This window comes from Arvicanthis niloticus, chromosome 26, assembly GCF_011762505.2.
Source record: "Arvicanthis niloticus isolate mArvNil1 chromosome 26, mArvNil1.pat.X, whole genome shotgun sequence".
Lineage (NCBI taxonomy): Eukaryota > Metazoa > Chordata > Mammalia > Rodentia > Muridae > Arvicanthis > Arvicanthis niloticus.
Window position 1 is genome coordinate 13,471,418 of NC_133434.1, and position 18,521 is coordinate 13,489,938.

At 49.0% G+C, this 18,521-nt stretch overlaps 1 protein-coding gene across 3 annotated transcripts in view; it reads right to left on the reverse strand.

The window, feature by feature from the left end:
* Nucleotides 1–1,319: 1,319 nt before the first annotated feature.
* Nucleotides 1,320–18,521, reverse strand: part of Tmprss4 (transmembrane serine protease 4) — a 31,926-nt gene continuing 14,724 nt past the window's right edge. For 2 of the 3 annotated variants that reach the window (XM_076924969.1, XM_076924970.1), the window contains exons 2-13: nt 18,144–18,177; nt 13,788–13,901; nt 12,224–12,376; nt 11,187–11,316; nt 8,534–8,635; nt 7,597–7,637; nt 5,977–6,136; nt 4,814–4,980; nt 3,897–3,995; nt 3,562–3,704; nt 2,307–2,456; nt 1,320–1,845 (exon numbers count right to left, since the gene is read on the reverse strand). In XM_076924969.1, the coding sequence (XP_076781084.1) occupies nt 1,834–1,845; nt 2,307–2,456; nt 3,562–3,704; nt 3,897–3,995; nt 4,814–4,980; nt 5,977–6,136; nt 7,597–7,637; nt 8,534–8,635; nt 11,187–11,316; nt 12,224–12,376; nt 13,788–13,901; nt 18,144–18,177 (1,305 nt within the window). In that variant the 3' untranslated portion in view covers nt 1,320–1,833. The remainder of the gene's footprint in view (nt 1,846–2,306; nt 2,457–3,561; nt 3,705–3,896; nt 3,996–4,813; nt 4,981–5,976; nt 6,137–7,596; nt 7,638–8,533; nt 8,636–11,186; nt 11,317–12,223; nt 12,377–13,787; nt 13,902–18,143; nt 18,178–18,521) is intronic. The other variant, XM_076924971.1, reaches the window with a different exon arrangement.

Below are 18,521 nucleotides of genomic sequence, written 5' to 3' on the forward strand. Positions count from 1 at the left end.
TGTTTGGTACTGTAAGTCAGAACAAAGATTTGTTGCTAGAGAGGCTCCTGGATCCAAGGGGGAAGCTATTGCCATTGATAAAGGAATATGATATGTCTATCAAATTGCCTTCTAGACATTTGTTTATATCTACAGATTATTGCTGCAGTCAGCCTTAGTTATGGAGGGAAATTTCTTTCTTTCTCTTTTTTGCAGTTGGCCGTGGCTACTTTGGAGACTTATAATGAGTTGTCAAGAGTGACAGTTGCTGTTGCATAGTGGCCCCACTAGTGAGGTGGCAGAAAATAACTACCTGTCCTTGTTAGTTTTTTCATCAACTTGACATGGCTAGTGTCAAGTGGGAAGAGAAACCTCAACTGAGAAAATGCCTCCATCCAGATTGCCTGTACGCATTGTCACGATATTGCTAGCTGATAGAGAAAGACCTAACCCTCTCTGGGTGGTGGTGCTCCTGGGCTCCTGGTCTGAGTGGTACAAGAAAGTGAGTTAAGTAATCTGTGAGGAGCATGCTGCCGTGGATTCTGCTTCAGCTCCTGCTCCCTGGTTCCTGCTTTGAGGTTTGTTTGGTTTTTTTTTTTTTTTGCCAGGGCTTCCCTCAGTGATGGACCGTGGCCGGAGAGCTATAAGATGAAGTAAACCTTTTCCTCCCCAGCTTGCTTTTGGTCATGGTGTTCATCAGAGCAGTAAAATCCCTAACTAAGACATCATCTGTCTACATCAACCTGTCTGAGGCTCAGGGAACATCACCGAAGAGGGGGAGGTCAGAGCAAACCAAACAAAAACGTGTAAGAGCCAGAAGAAGGGGACGGAGTATTGTATGCATTTTCTTGGAATTGAATACTCCTTCCTGGAAAGAGGAGGGAGGCTTGTGAGACACAGGGAGCTAGTGGGAGGTGTAGTTTATGAGACCTACAGCTGCCAGAAGCCCAGAGAGTCATAAGACTCATGAGGACCTTTCCAAGTACACACAAGCAGTCCACCAATTGCCAGGGGAGAGGTGATACACAGGACAGAGCTCTGCAGTGAAACTGTCTGAACGCTGTGCAGAAGTTCAGTGATGTCTCTTTCCTGTGTTCTTAGCTATGCTAGGAGAGGGCTTGTTGGTGAGACAGCCGCCTTCAAATTATCCCATGCATATGAAAGAAACCGCAGCAAACCTATTGGTTCAGCAATCGAGACTCAGGCAGAATAATCTCTTTGGCTTGTCATTGGTGCTCTGTGTCAGATGGATGTTCGTTCACATTTTCTGGGGAACAGTCATGCAACACCAGGCCAAAGGCTAAAGCCTTAGTTGAATTCATATTAAGCAGTCCAGAAAGTCTATGCTAGTGATTTCTCATACCTGTTTAATGACATTGACCACAGGTGTGACAATAACAATACCCCGACATTAAAATATACACCTTACGTGAGAACTGACTGATCTCTTACCCAAAGTGCTTTCAGGACTGGGCAAAGATGACAAACGCTTTTTGGACCCTTGTCTTACCTACTCATCCAGTGACCTGGCCTCTCAGGAGAGAGCTGACCTCCCTTCCTTCAGTGGAAGGGAGAGTCTCCTTGGCTAAATAACACTTCTGAGATTTGAGTCAATGGCCTGGCTTCACTCCATGAACTGCATGTCTCACAGGATTTGGGAGATGCAAGGGCTGGCTGAACTAGCCCATCCGACTCCACTCTGGGCACCTCTGCAATGTGTATGTCTGAGTCCTTGGTTGCTGCAGAAATACCAGAGTTTGTTCAAGGAGACTCTTGTCCCATCTCTGACTTTGAGGGACCACGTGGTAGGCAGGTCTGAGGGGAAGCAGCTTCTGGATGTGGTGGGCAGCAGCATTACATCTCAGACTAGAGAGAAAAGAAGACAACGGCAGACAGAAAATCAGATGACTCAAAATCAACAAAGTAGTGACAGGGTCAACATTATCTTCCTTTCCTAGGATCATTTTGCTTGTCTGTCTGCCCACTCTCCCCTCTAGGGACCGGGACACCTCACAGCCCCTTCTATACTCTTAGCATCGTCTCCCTGGAAAGGGCCCAGCAGGCTCATTCTGGTTGTGGAGAATGATAAAGCTTGGGGTTCTGTACCCTAAGGTACTTGTATTTCACAGAGATCACCCACTTAAGGAATCTTGGCTTCAATTGAGAGATCTCAGGCTGTCAGCTTGCTGGGAAGGAAATGTACTTGGGGTGTAAAAGGTTGTCAGAGCTATCTAAATCAAACTCTAAATCAAATCTAAGGATGCTGCGTGCATGCCCGCAGGGTAGACATAGTGAGGGAGGGCTTCCAGTTGTGCTGAAACACTCACCTTCCGAACATTGTAGATCCAGTCGAGATAGGCAGTGACTTTGGTGTACACTCCAGGAGTACTTGGGCCCCCACAGCCATGGCCCCAGCTCACGATGCCTACGACCTGCCACTTGTCAGAATGGTACATCAAAGGCCCGCCACTGTCACCCTGTGGAAAGTCAGGTTAGGAGCTGCTGGAGAGGTCAGGCCAGGCTGAGGGTGGCTTTCTTCCTCCCGTCCCTGAATTGGTTCATTTGTTCTCCCACACTCTGTGGCTCTGTGCATGCTCACTTCTCTACCCTTCTTCTTGTTCATATTGTTCAGTGTCTGTTACTCTTGTGGGGGAAACAGCCCATCTGTGGGCAGGTAAGTTGAGGGCACACTGCCTGCCTTATCAGAGGCTCATAAGTCACACTAGCAAAGTGAAGGTAAGTCCAGAAGTTTCTACATCTTCTGACTTTCCGTCCAGTGTGTGTCTATGGTAGGTCCCGTTCTGCCTAGCTGGGATTCAATGGACTTGAACAAAGATCTTTGCCCTCAGGAAGTTTATGATCAGATGGGTTGACAGAGCCAACACATGAGTAGATGACAGAAATCAAGTAGTGAAATCTACACGCACTGCCTCTCTCCGAGACCAGTGACACTGTGGTCTGACAGCTTGCTTGCATATCTCTGTGTGGCTGCCATGAGTTCCTGAAGGGCAGCCTTAGTCTTTAAATCTGCTTTGTTCACGGCCCACAAGGGAAGATTTAGAGACAGCTCTTGAATGAGGATTTTAATGTCTGGTAAAGGAGGTAGACTGAGAAATTTGTATAAAAACTGGCTCCAAAGATCCTCTGGAGGTGTGGGGTGGTAGGAAGATACATAGGAATTGCTTACACATCCCAGTGGCCATGGAGATGGGAGGAGGTCCATGTGCCAAGCTCACCTAGCATGAGATGAGTCCTCTAATAAGGCACAGGAACAGTGAGAGGGAAAATAGACCTGGAGCCACTGTCCCCAAAAGGGCCATAGGTGTTGGGGAAGTGACGGTGGGTGGAGAAGGTAGCAATGTCACCTTTAAATGTGAAATATCTACTTAGATTCTTTCCCCTTGTGTAGAGCCAAATATCATCTACCTGTCCATTCTTCCTTCTGTCTTTCTCAGACTACATTCCTGCTTTCCTTTATCACAAACTGAGAATCACAATCTGCAAGGTTTCTCACGGGCATCCAGCTTGTAGGGGTTCACATCCCTCTTCACAGAGATCCCCATGATCTTTGGGAGGACCCACCTGGCAGGTGTCCTTGCCACCCTGTGGGGTACCCGCACACAGCATCTCAGCGGTCACTTCCCCCTGGTAGGCATCCTCTGCATTGCACCGTGTGCTGTCAATGACCTGGACTGACGCCTGCAGCAGTGTGTCAGACATCTTCCCTGGGAGGTTGAAAACATAGTTCCTTATTCTCCTCCTTACCCTCAGCCCAGCTTAATTTTCTGGACCATTGATACTTTTTTTGCTGCTTGGGATTTGGGTGCCTGGTCAGGATATTCTTCTTTCTTATTACCACTAGGGAGGGTAATAAGACCCTTATGCAAGGCATCTGAGTTTCTGAGCCCAAGACTTACCTCCGTTTTCCTCTGTAAAGCCCCATCCAATGACCCAGACTGGTGTGGTTGGGATGAGCACTTCATCAGAGAAGGGCAGGCAGATGGGCCTCACTGAGCCTACCAGGAGCAGAGGGGAAGAAGGAGAGCCTAGATTAGGGATGGCTTATTGCTTTCTATATTTGTTGCTTCTTCATGTTGGGTGTCTTGCTGGTCTAAGTGAGACTAGACTAGGTAATTCCTAGAGAGAATAAACCACTTGTCAGTGAGGCCCTTGGCATCTAAACGAATTAATCTAGAGCTCCCACTTCTGATCTCACATACCTTCACCTCACTCTCATAAGCCAAGCCAGTATTCGTCTCTGCCCCAAATCACCCAAGCCTAGGTACTGAACAATTGGAGATCAACCTCTGGATACTAGGCAATTATTCTCAAGCATGCACAAAATTGCCCACCCAACCTCCTCACTGTGGTCCCTGGGAACCACAAACATCACTTGAGGTGTTCACCTTCTCTCTCACCCCTGCTGTCTTCTGACACATGCACACTCAAAGGAAAACCCAGGAAATGCTAGGTTTGATGTTTCTGGAGGAAAACAAGCAGAGGCTCCCTGACACTCTGCTGGGGTTATTGTGCAGGGCCTTGGGCACTGGTCAGAGGTGAGCAATGGGCCAGACAATTCTTTAAAAAAGGGTCCTGACAAGTCTGAAAGCAGATGACTTTGATCTTCCAAATAGAGCAAACAGACTTGGAAGCAGCTCTGCCAGGGAGGATGGGCATGCCAGCTTGACAGCTAGAGCGAGATTGAGATGCCACGTTAGTCGGACACCCACAGGCAAGCTGAGGTCTTGAGTGGGAACATGATGTTTCCAAAGCTGCTTAGCAGAACCCGAGTAAGGTTAACCTGGGGACCCAGTGCCCAGGAACCACCTCCTACCTGAGAATGTGAGTGGCATCTGCAGCTTAACGAGGGCAATGTCCTTTTCTTTGGGGTACAGGGGATTGGGTTCGGCAATGAAGATCTTGGCCACAGGCAAGGACGGAGAGTTACCCAGTTTGTTTGAGCCGGCCCTCACCTTCCAGCTGGGCACATCAAGATACTTCCTAGGGATAGAGATGGCTAGATCAGGGGGGAACCAAGCACCTAGAGGCTCTGCCTCTCTAGGGCTAGGTCCCCAAGTCTGCTGATGCTGTAGGGGGTCATGGAATGGTAGGGACAGGAGTGGTAGAAAAGGCAGTCTGAGAGCCACCTTCCTGAAGCCAGATGAGAAGAGGAGATCTGGTTCTTTTTCTTCATAAAAAGTGCCCAGGGAAACTTCTACCCAGAGGGCTTGGGAAGGGGCTGCCCCAGTCCTGGGGCAGCCTTCATGACCCACAGTCTCTCCTCCAGTCTTGTTTTTATCTTTGAATTGCCATCCTTTGGGTCGGCTTTCGAGCTTTTGCTTATTCTTCTTTAACTCAGGCACCGCCTGTGTGCAGGGCCTTTCCCCAGGAGGGGATTTACTGTCTTTGTCAATCTCAAAACAGTGTAATACTCCTGATTTAGACGTGGAACCTTGAAGGCAATGATGGGGTTTATGTGATGCCCATGGTCTAAAGGGGCTGGTTCTTGGTACTCTCTAGATGCTGAATGAAATGGATACAGGAAAATGAAGAAGCCCTGGGTGGAGCCTCTTTCTCAAGGCCTGGCCAGCTCCCTCCCTGCTGGACTGAAGGATACTCTTACACTTGGTTCAGTTTCTAGACATAGGCAGTGACTCTAGCTCTTGGTGTCATTTCCTGGAAGACTTGCAAGGAGGAGACAAGTTCTTGAAAGCCCAGATGTGTGGGGAGAACTTTTGCAGCATGAATGGAGTGGGCATGCTATGAGGTGAAGATTCTGGGTACCTGAAACTTTCCGCCCAATAGAGTTCAACCTTGGAGACCAGCACAGGGTTTTCACCACGTAACAAGGACATCATGGCTTGTGTCTCATTGCACAAAGGCTGCACCCTAGAGATGGTTTCCAGGGGAGATGGGTGGGGCACAGGTGCACAATCAGGAAACAAGGCTGGCTCCCTGCACGGCCTCTCTTGCTCCTGGCTTCCTCGTCACACATACCTGAAGCAGTGAGCTGCAGTGAGGATCCAGTGGGGGTCCAGGATGCTCCCACCACAGACGTGCTGCTTGTTGTACTGGATGCTGACCTGCCATGGCCAAGAATCCACAGAGGCCTCCACCCCACCCACCACACGAGGAGTCTTCAGGCTCTTTCCACAGTCTGGACTCAGTGGGGGGAAAAGGAAGGAAGGGGAGTCAGGCTTCTGGAGAGGGGTTGCCTCCCCAGAGACCCCTGGAGCAAGGCCCTCAGGAGTGGTACAGGAAGGATGGGAGAACCCACCCACACCAGCCAATTCGTGGGAAGAATGGTTCCCACAGGCTCCCCTGGGACTCCCTCTAGTTTGTGTTTAGGAATTTAGATTTTTGAACACGGATGTGATCATTGGGCTGGGAATGTATCATCTCCAAACCAAACAAAGGTGTGGAATCATAAATTCTGTAAGCCCTGCCCAAACGGACAGCCAGCCCCTAGCAGCTCCCCACTGAGTAAACAGATACTCACAAGCTACTTTGGTATCAGAATAAGCACGTTCTAGGAACTGGGTTTCTTCCTTCTGTTAAGGGAGCTGCCCATTGGCCACCCTGTCTTTTGACCCTACCATCCACATATGACCTTTGAACTTGAGTTAGACATTTCAATGTCAGGGCTGGAGAGATGGCTCAGTGGCTAAGGGTGCCTCCTTCTCTTCCAGAGACCTGAGATTGGTTCCCAGTACCCACAACAGGCAGCTCACAACTGCTTCTAACCAGCCCCCAAGGATGGGATGCTTTTTACTGGTATCCACAGGTGCTGAAGACACATACCTGCTCCATAATAAAAAAAACAAAACAAACCTGAAACTAAAACCTCCAGTGCCGTGTCTCTGCCCCGTTCTGTGCCTCTCTGGTCTTTTGGACACTCCCTGACATGACCTTTCCAAGGAGGCCTCTTCCCTCCATCTCTCCCCTGCCTGGCCCTGTGCCTGCCTTATAAAAGCTTCCTTCCAGCCAGTGACCTGCATGGAAGTCTCTGGAACAGTTAGGCTATGGTTTGAGTGTGCCTTCCCAGGGGTGGCAGCTTAGCCCTGTGTATGGTGGTGATGAGGCGGTGGGTTCTTTAAGAGGTGAGGCCTAATGGCCTTTAAGTCACCAGAATAGCTGCCCTCTGAGGGGGATAAAGTGGTTTTCTATGATCGCTGAGTGTCTTCAAGAACTTAGGACAAGACAGAGCCCACCCTGCTGTCTGGTTTCTTGTTTCACCCACATTGCATCACGTGATCCACCACCCAGCATTAGGCCAGCACTTGAAGCCAAACCAAGGTGGCTTTCTGATTCTAAAACTTTTAGACCTCCAGGTTCTAAAACTGCTAGCTAAACAAAACTTCTTTATGACATTCTCCTGCCTCAGATATTTTGGTACAGCAATACAAATCTAACATACTCAGGTCATGAACTGAGAGAGCAGATGGCAGAAGGGACTTCTTGGCATTAACCATTTGAAGGAACACTGAACTGTAAGTCTAAGGTTGGTTCCGAACAGTGGGACTTAGAGACCAGGAGACAGAGCAGTGAGGATTTAGGTCTTTCTTCTTAACCATTGTTGGCCTAGGCCTCAGACCGTCAGAGATAGGCTGTACTCACCAAGGCAGCGCAGGGAAACCAGGGAGCCTGAGAGGCAGGATCTGAAAGAGAGACACGGGGTCCCGTGGCTTCTGCTTTCCCCTTGGCTGGGAGGTTGGAACTCAGCCTTTGTGAAATGCTGATTCAGTCCCACCCTCCAATACTGCAGAACCCTGGAGCCTTCATCATGGGTGTGTGTAGAACTGCGGTAACACTCAGTGTGGTTCCATTTAATGCAGCACTCTCATTGCTGTGCATGCACCTACAACATATGGAGCCCTGCCCAGTACACAGCCAGTCTGGGCTCCTGGAACCCTGGGTGGGCAGGGAGCAGAACCTGCAGCACGGTGGCTCTTCCAGACAGACCAGGATTTTGATGGGATCACGCAGATAATGAGTCATTCTAACACCAACCTGTCCCCCTTTCAAGAGTTACTGTGTTAAGGCTCTGTCCAGCGTTCTGAATGCTAAGAAGCCAGCCTGCTTCTGGAGCCTCGGCTGCCTTGCAGCAGATTTTGTTTTAAATCAGCTGTGCTCTAGTGTGGGGTGGTGAGGTGAGGACTGGACAACCTTCTTTGGAGCATTAGAAGGGGGTGCTTCGGTCTGGGGAAGTGATGGAAAAGTACAAAACTACTTTCAGGCTCTTGCCTACCAGGTGACGCATTAGGAAGCAGAAGAAGCTGTGGAAAGTGTTAATCTTGACTGTTCAGGGAGAGAGAAGGTCACTGTTCATTCCTCTGCCTTTAAGCAGGACAGTGCATGTTGTGTTAAAGAAAAAAGCCAATAGAGGATAGCCCCCCCCCCCAGCTTGAAAATGGGATTTCATAGCCCTGGACATTTAATGAGCTGCTTGGCTAGTTCTTCCTGTTGTCTGGCTCGTTTTTCCCCTTGCTGCAACCATGAGCTGCTTTCCAGGGTTAGTTAGCCTCTGTAAGTCAGAATGTATCCTCTTACTCACCTGCTTCCATTCTGCATCTGAAGTTCCTGGCTGTTTCCCGTGACTTGAACGACAGGGAGATTCTGGCCTGGGCCAATCTCCACAGCTCTGAAAGCAGGTTGGCTGTGGTAGGGAGAGTGAGTTGTGAGCTGGAGCAGAGGCTGGAACTGCACAGCAGAAAGAGCCCCTGCTCCCAGAGGGGGGGCACAGGTTAGTGGGGCATGGCTGGCTTTGCAGGATCACAGGAACGGCCCCACATCAAGGCAGAACTCAGCCCAAGGCAGGCTGCTATGGCCTTGCTTTCCTGGGCAGGGACTCCTGACCCAGAAGTGGAGCTCTGCAGAGGGCCAGGGGTCTGCTTCCTCCACACCCATCTCCAACTCAGATGCCCCAGCATCTCTTTAGGTTCACATCAGAGGGAGCAAAGAAGCAAAGGGATGCAGTTGAACTCCTGTCTCAGCACGGAGGGAACTGGAATGTGGATTATATGGTTTTCCATATAAGGGGCCTGGAGACTGGAGACGCCTGGATCTATTCATATAGGAGTCCAGATGGAACTTCCCAAAACTTGGACAACCCTCTGCCTTCCCTTCTGCTAATCCATATTTGTCTTCTTTCAAATCTCCTATTCAAGTCTTCCCCCTCCAGGAAGCCTTCCTTAACTACTCTGTTCTCTGGCTCTTTCTTCCCTAAATTTTTGTCTTCTAAATTTCCCCCTTCTTCTCCAATCTTTCCCCTCAGGGCAAGCTTTGCACAGACATCTGGGGTCAATCCATGTCCCTGGCTGGCTAATCCACACTCAGGACTGCAAACACTTCCTTGGTGATGAACCAGGTGCTGGATCTGGAATGACCAGAGACTGTCTAGAGATCCCCCAAGACTTAAAGTCCAATATGTTGGATCTGACACCAGTTTGGTGTGTGATCATGGGTAAGCCATATTTGTCCTGTGTGTCTCCTCAAGTCCCAATTTTCTCCATAAAATGATGCATGAGCCAGGTGGTCCCTGCCTCCTACACTGGACCACCTATGGCTTTGTGTTCCTATGTAAGGAAGGTTTCCTTCCAAGCCAGGCAGGAAGGAAAGTAGAGATTTGAACAGAGAACTCTGGCCCAGAAGGAGAGAGGAAGCTGCCAGTAAACATGCTAACCTGGGCAGTGATTTAATGAACTTTGATATTCTAAAGCTGAAGAGGTTGGGTGGTGCTGTCTGGTGCTTCAGTGCTTTCTAGAAGTGTAGGAATTCTGGGAGTCTACCACTTTAAGAACCACAGGAAACTCCTGGTTTCATAACTGAGACAGCCTGCTGCATCTGGTCCAGCTGACACTGCAGTTGGCTGGTCTGCAGTGGAGGATGGGATGGCTGCAGGGGAAGTAGGGGACAGCAGGTACTGGGCATACTGTCCTTGGGAATGAGGTGACAGGTATCCCTTTTCTAGAGGGTACTGGGAATTCTCCTCCTCTGGAGGGAAAAGAGCAGGACCTTTATAAAGAGGGGGCAGAAGGGACAGAGGCCATATGGATTGATACTGGCTGCCCAGGACATCTATTGGACAAAACCTTGAGGCTGCTTTAGGGAGCTATGGAGAAAACTCTGTGTTTGACAGGTAATGTCTGTCTAGTAATCTGCCTTGTCTCTGGACTCAGTTTCTTAGAGTCCTGAGGAAGTTCAGCCTGTTAGGGAGATCCCTGTGTGTGGCAGATCACTTGGGCTCCTTTCCATCCTCTCTAGGTAGGCTCCTGGAGGGACCAGTTCTCGCTTTCCCTTCCGTCACTGATGAAGCCTTGTGAGTAGAGAGAATTCGCTGTGCACACAGACGCTTATGAGAACTCGTGGTGTCCAGGAATAGGGTGGTGGCAGGTAGAGATTCCATCCCTCTGCCTCCCAGCTTCTGCCTGAGGAAGCTGCTTACTCTCTTAGAGCCCACTTCTAACACAGATTTAATAATAACCATGCTTTGAGCTGTCTGCCAAGATCAAATGAATATAAGTATATATATATAATGCTAATTACCCTTCATGTACCTTCCATCCACTCCAGATTGGGACCTGCTTCTGCACTTCCCTGAGAGAGCTGGGACTCTGGTGGTGGGGCCCCAATAGAACCAGGCTAGTCCTTGCTATTTTTGTTTTCAAGTGTGGAGAATGGAACCCAGGGCTTTGCACGTACCAGGTAAATGCTCTACCAAAGAGCTACACCCCCAGTCTTCCTTCCTGCTAAGTTTTAACCTAGATGACTTTGCATATTAAATTAGTTTTGGGTTATGGTCGGGGAAGACTTCTCACAACAGGACAAAAGAGAGGTAGTTGGGGAGAAAAGAAATCTCATGAGCTTGACACTGGTAACCCTGAGGAAACTGAGGCTGGGGGATTAACCTTTTAACCTTCATGCAGCTTGTTAATGAGAGCACTGGGGTTCAAACACGGTTCTGTATAAATCCCATGTCTGTGGTTTTCTGGAAAGGAAATAGGAAGTAAAGAAGAGAGGGAGGCAGGGAGGGAAGAAGAGAGGCAGGCAAGCACAAAGGAAGGAAGGAGGGAAGGAAGGAAGGAAGGAAGGAAAGAAAGAAGGAAGGAAGGAAGGAAGGAAGGAAGGAAGGAAGGAAAGAAGGAAGGAAGGAAGGCAGAAAGGCTGCTGGTGTGAGGTGACAGCCTCCTATGGCCCTGATTGAGTACCTGTCATAGCCCATCTGTCTGCAGGCTGTCTTGGCCAGTGCTTCTGTGAAGTTGTCAAAACAGGCCGAGGCCCAGGTCCCTGTGGCTGCATCCAGCACCTGCAGGGTGGACCTGTCCTTGGAGAGCCGGACTAGGAGGGAAGGAGCCTGCATCAGCTGGAGGGTGGGACCACTCTAGCCCAGCCCCTTGGAACTTATCATGAGACCAGCTTCCTTCCTCACCGCTGCTCCCCAACCCAGAACTGAGGACACATTCAACATCAAGGAATGTTCTTCTAGTTGACTAGAACCTAATTTGGATGGCAGCTATGGAGAAGCCTGACCAGCTGCCCGGAGACAATGATGGACAGCCTCTCTTTTTCTCAGATAGGTATCAGCTTTGATGACCAGTGACATAATTGCTTTACCAAGGCCTACTCAGCTTGCCCAGTTTGGGGAACCATCTCAGCCAGGGACCTGTTAGCTTCTCCATGAAAGGTCAGAGAAAGAGTTGGAGTGAAAACCTCTGTTGGTAGTAGGATGGCAGGCACCCATAGGCACTTAGCTTTACCAGTTAAGAGCCAATGCACAGGAAGTCACTCTGCCCTGCCCCTCAAAGGATCTTATTAACCGTCTTCTGGGTCAAGTGTTGGTTCCAAGCTGGAAGAGCCCAGCTTTTATGTTTGAAACACTTGCTCCTTCAGTCACCCCCCTCTGTCCTGTTCCCTAGTATGTCCACGAGTGGAAGGCAGGCTGGGTGGCTAAATGACCTGGTAACATTTCTAGCCTCTTGGAATTATCAAGGAGGAACCTTCAAGGTCATGCACTCTAGAAAGGTGGCTACAGCCGGCACAGTATCAGTAATACTTGTTCCCTCGGGACCATCAAACCTTCCTGAGAGCGTGTCCTGTCCAGTGCCGGGATCTAATGGTAGATGTGCCACAGCCCTGCTCTTGGGGACCTTTTCTACCAGGGCTAGAAACTGACAAAGAAGAGGAGCAGAGACCACATCTGAGCAGACATCCCCCACTGTCCCTGCCCCTCAGTCCAGGGACTCACCTGCCACTCTGGGCTTCTCAGGGAAGTTCTTGACACAGTGTTCCTCATCCTCCCCCGAGGCACAGTCCAGGTTGCCATCACACATCTGGCCCCTCTGAATGAAGGTCAGAGGATTTCCGCAGATGAAGTAGTATTTATCCAGAACCACCTTGACTGGAAGGTACATTAGGGAGGGGTAGAGTGGGCTGGGGTCAAGCAGGCGACTGGGGACAGAGAGGGGCTGCATTTTTTGAAAGTCGGGCTGGCTGGAGGCAGGCGGCCAATTTTAAAAATAAATTATTCCTTTAGTGTGTGTGTGCATGCGCGTTCCTGACTGGAGGTCAGAGGGCAACTTTTGAGAGTTATTTTCTGGTGTTTTGTTACAGTAATGGAAAGCTGACTAACACAACTGCATCAGGTTGGGCCAACTAAGGTTGAGAAGAAATGATTCGAGGTTTTATACATCTCCTAACCACCCTGGGCTCTCAAGGACCAAGATGGTGTCTGACTGTGGGTACCAACTGTTATTAGGATGAGGACCTGGTCAGCCAGAGAACTAGGGTCCCATTCCAGCTTCTGTTCCCATTTGCCTTGTCTGGGCTTTGAACTTCAGTGTCCAACTGTAGAGTTAAGGGTTCAAGCAGAAGATCTCTGTGTGCCATCCAATGAGTGGTGTCTGCTGCAAGTGCAAATACCATCTGAGCTCTAAGTAAGGCTCCCCAAGGGCGAGCCATGCCCAGATAGTACAGCATTGCACACCCTGCGTCCCGGTTCTGCCTGCTCTGTGCTCTTGGTTTTTAATACAGGTTCTTCACATAAGATTTCTCATTGCTGTTCATGATGCTTTAAGGCATTTCAGACTTGGGGGACTCAGTGGACTTCTTTCTGGGCACACAGGTCCCATGGGGAGCCATAATATCCCCCATCTCTGACCCTTAAGCTTGTGTCCTATGCTCAGGTCTCTGCTGCAAAATCTGTGGTCAGTCCCTACTGTAACTCTGGAAATCATTGTCACGGAGTTGGCTGCCTAAGATGACGTCAGGGTTCATGAAGACCAAGCTGAGGTGGGCAGAGGGTTCTACCTGCCCTGTCACCTTCCCTAGTACCTCCCCTCTCTCTCTCCGATCTCTACAGGCAGAAATACTCTCTAGCCTGACAGATAGTAGGGTTGCACAGACACCCCATCCAGCCCCCTCACCCTGCTCCTCCACCAGCTGTCAGTTTGCAAGAGATGGGAAGGAGGCGGCTGGGGGTGGGCACCTCTGCCACTGCCTGTGTGGGTTTGGAATGGGTGCCACGTGTATAGCAACCATCTGGAAGAGAAGCCATCTGGGAGAACTGGGGGATGCGCTCACCTTCCCCTTGCACTTAGAAGAAGGCTCCCTCCAAAGCAGGGGTGGATACATGAGGCATGAGGATTCATCCCCCCCCCCACTCCAAAGCTTTGTGCCAATCACCTGTCTATCACTGTGGGTGGGAGGACTGTCGAGGGCTGTGGCTGGCTGAGGCAGTGAGGGTGAAAATGGGGGCTCACACAGGGGAGTGGGGTGGGGTGAAAGCTGGGGGGGGGGAGGCTGTAACTCACTGAGGAGGGCCACAATTCCGAGGGCTATCAGGCTCAGCAGTACTGCAATGATGGGGATCCCCACCTTTTTGAAGGTGTCCAGGGGGCTTCGGGGTTTGCGAAAGGGAGGGACATCTGCAAGGAGAAAGACAGAGGAAGGAGTGTGCAGTGAGCACTCAGAACCCAGCCCTGCCAAGACCCATCCATAGCCCTCTGCTCCTGGTCCATGTCAGGATGCCCTGGGGACAGTTTGGTGGGGATTATCCCTGCAGGCAAGGCTGAGATTCATGAGCACATCTTCTCCCGCCTCCTCCCCTCCCTCGCCCAGATTCACCTATCTTTCATAACCATCTCTCAAAGGAGCTGGCAGCTCCTGCCACCTCCCCTTGTCTTGCCTTACCTTGAATAAAATGTCACTCTTGCCCGGTCTGACCTGTACCTGCCCTGGGAGGGGCCCAAGCTCGTCACGCATGTACTTGGGCACTTACCATGATATATATGAAATGCTATAATTTATTCGGTCCCATTCTTGAATATATTTTTATTCTTAATCAACACATAATTGTATTTTGAGGGGGGGCATAGTGTAACATTTCAACACATGTATGTAATCCATAATGATAAGATCAGGGTAGTTACTGTTTATCCTGTCAGACATTTATTTCTGTGCGTGTGTGGGAAACATCCAGCATTCTCTCGCTAGCTCTTCTGGGACATCAGATGTCACCACCTGCAGTTACCCTCCAGTGCTGGAGAGCGTTAGATTTTACCCCATCACTCCTTCACTCCAGTTGTTTCTCCGATCATTTTCTTAAAGGTCAGGAGAGCTAGATCATGTAGCACAGGCTAGCTTCATATTCTATTTGTAGACTAGGATGGCCTTGAACTTTTGATCCTCCTGGTGCTGGGATTTGAGGCATGTACCACAACCACTGGTTTCTGCAGTGATGGGGATGGACCCTAACGGTTTATGCATGTTAGGCAAACATTCTGCTAACTGGGCTACATCCCTAGCCCGCTGCCTTAATTTTTGCCTCCCCTCGCAGTGAGGCTGTAGCAGAGTTTTGATAAACACTTGTGAGTTATTATGTATTATGGTGGCCCTACCTCCAAGTTAGTTCAACACACAGTAAGTCCCCAGCGTGGTCCTTGTCTTTAAGGAGATTAGAGTCTGGGGGAAGAGTCAAACATGACAAATGGCAGTCCACCAGGTGGAAGAAGGTTGAGTAAAGACATCACACTGGGAATGCTGGGAAAGGCTTCCTGAGCGGGTGGTACTTTGATACATGGAGAAACAGGGAACAGAGTCTCTGGGACAATTCAGACCCAGGCATGGAGGGGGTACTGTGAGCATCTAGTGTCCTCAAGTATGAAGTGGGTCAAAGCCTGTCGGGAAGCAGGACAACAAAGTCCTTTTGTGGAGACTTGAAAACCAGACTAGGGTTTGGCATTTGTCGTGACAGCACTGAGGAGCCGCTGAATGCTTTGAACAAGGGAGGGTACATGATATGACTGTTACCTAGAGAGAATTCACTCGTCAGGGAGGAAGAGGGTGGAAATGAAAGCGTTTGGGACCAAGGAGCTCACATAGGAGGCTATCATTGCCTGAAAAATGTAAAACGAGCAAACACACAAGCAGTTGCATGTTTGCTTCACACAGTGTCACAGGTGGAATCTGAAATGATACAACAGGCTCGTAGTTTTGAATGTTTGGTCCCCAAAGGTGGTGCTATTTTGGAAACGTCTAGAAACTTGGGAAGTTAAGGCTTAGTTGGAGAAAGTAGATCCCCAAGGGGTTATATGGGTTATATTTGGGAGCCTCTGCTTTCTTTGCCTACTTTAAAAATTTCCTTTTATGCAGAAAATATCTCATTTTCTGCAACGTCATGTGAATTGCTCTGTTACACTCTTTCACAGATTGAAACAATTCTGGAACTATTTCAGAATGCCATGAAGTTGTTTGTGTCAGGTGTATCGGTCACAGTGACACAAAAGAACTCATGGCTAGCCAAGGAGATGGGGCATGGCAAGGTTGTGAAAAGTCCTCAGTTGGCATCGGAGACAGGTTCTGGGTCTTTCCGGGTCCCTTCCTCGGACAATGAACTCAGGAGGCATTTGGGGGGCCTTTCTTTCAAGGGGAGCTCACAAGAACATAAGAGCTTCAGAAACCTAGAAAGCAGTAGGTGGGCTCTCCAGCTTTCCCACCTGCATGGCTCACTCCCTCAGCGTCTTCCAATCTTTCTTTCAAATCTCCTTCATGTGAGTCCACTCTAGATCTTTCTGTTTAAGGTGCAACTGCTGCATGTTTCCCATCCTCCCCGCTTGCCTGCTTTTCCCTCAAAGCACTTATCATCGCTGACCTACTTTGGCATGTTTTCTGTCGCCTCCCAACACTCCCTGAAATGGAAATGAAGCCACCACGAAGACAGTGTCATTTGTGTACTTCTGAGTCTCCAGTGCCTAGAGCAAAGCCTACAGCAGACACCCAACTGGTGTCCACGAAATGGGAAACCATCCACCCTTGGCTATGTCCTCTTAGGCGCATCGTGTCTGCCCTCCCCTCAGCTCTCACTTTATTCTGCCTCAGACAGTGCCAATCCTGTGTCTGGCTCTACCCACAGTTCTCTGCTCATCTGAAACTCAAACTGATGTCTTCCAGAGGCCGGTGCCCCATAGGTGACAGTATCAATGACTGGTGATAAGAAAAATCAAACTCTGTGCCTCCCCTAATACAGAGCATGAACTGTACAGAGGCCCAGCACTGAGAATGTGAACAAGACGTGGCATGGCCTGTAAATTGTTAGTGCCTGAAACAAAGCAGATGATCAATAATACAAGCTGGTCCTGCTTTTAAAGTCCTCACACCAAGTCTTCAGAATTATTCTGTTCCTGTGGCCATGGACTCATCAATATCTTGTTCAGTCATCCATGCGTGGTTTGTTTACTGGTCACCTGCTTCAGGGGACATGAGGTTGATTTGTTTTCGTGGTTAGCGAACAATCTATTGGATTGTGTCCAGGCCCTAAGCTGTTTCCTGGCTGTTCTCAGGGAAGACCTGCTTCCCTTCTCTGGAAGGGATTAACATCAGGAAGGAACTTAGCTAAAGTTCAGACATATCCTCCCTGCCTGAGGTTGTTCTTTCGGTCTGTTTGCCCTGTTCATTGCTTCTAGGTAGAGCTTCCAGGAAGATAGTTTTTTCCCCTGTCCCTTTCCTCTTGAGTGACAACAGGGATTCCTGTCACATTCACTTCTGGACTTGGTACTATGAACCTTCTAAGCCGTGTAATTGACTTCATTTACCGACCCAAATGGATTTCACTGCTATCTCAGCACACGCATGAGCATACACACAAACATATGTGCATGTGCACACACACACACACACACACACACACACACACACACACACACAGAGAGAGAGAGAGAGAGAGAGAGAGAGAGAGAGAGAGAGAGAGAGAGAGAGAGACATCCATAGGCTGGTTTTCTGGTGTTGAATGAACTAAGTATTATTCCTGACCTCTGGGACTCAAGAGTTCAGATCCCCCCACCTCCCACCCCCTCACCCCCACCCGTGGCTGGCTGACTCATCTAGCCTGGTTTATGCAGTGTTCCCCATCACTTGAGCAGCTGCACACTCTCTCCTTTCAGCTTCCTTCCCACCAGGTGTTCTAGTTTGGCAGTTCTTGGGTTTGTTCACTGGGCGAGGCACAGGAAGAGCCATGGGAAGCCTTGTGCTCCTCAGAGACTCTGTGGTCTACTGTTACATTAACTCCAGAGTACAAAGGAGGTACTGTTTCTACTCGCTGGGTTATTGTTTCTGGTTATTATTAACTTGTGATTCAAATAAAACGTAAACATGAGTGGGAACGGCCATTGTCTTATGGACGTGTTCCCCATTCATTTGTCTTGCCGTTGTGTAGGCTATCAGAAGTAGGTATTCGAGAGAATACAATAGGAGGGGTGAAACCCTTAAAACTGGGAGCTTTTTATTTATTCATTCATCTGTCTCCTTTAGTCAGGAATCCACAGCTATTTTCTTTCCTACCAGTAAAACACCAGTGTCCCGAATTCTTGGTGGCATGAACTTGACAGGTGCCTACACTGCGTTACTGCTGCCCAATCCAACTTCATAAGGATCAGGGCCTGGCACACAGTAGACTGAGGAGTCACTGTTCTTGGTCAGCCTGCTGGTCATATTCCCCAGAGACCAAGCCTTTTTTTTTTTTTTTTTTTTTTTTTTTTTTTTTTGGAATGTATGAGTATTTAGTCCTTTTTGTTGAATGGTGGATGGATGGTGGACTGACATCACACATAGCACTCACACAAGGTTGGCTCACTCAGGAGCTAAGATTCAAAGGCCCAGGAACATGAACTTACCACGGTTGTTCAGAGGTTGGCCGCTGTCTGGCTCCTGCAATGGAAGGAGAAAGGTTAAGTTGAGTGAGGGGACCTCGGAGATCCGGATTTAGCAGTGCTTCCTTCCCAGCTATATTCTTTCTGCTACATCTAAGCTACTGGTTGAAATGAAAAATTCATCCATACCCCTATTTGACCTGGCTCAACTGGTTTGCCACTTGTCGAGACTAGTTAGGAGCCTCAGAAACAATTGGCTGCCAGACTGTTATCTGTATTGCTTCTCCCTTTGTCAATCATTTGCTTACTTTTTACATATATTGTATTTTTATAGAAACTTGAATAAAGGGAATATGTAAATGTCCAATAATGTCAAAAGACACTCACTGTCATTATTAATTA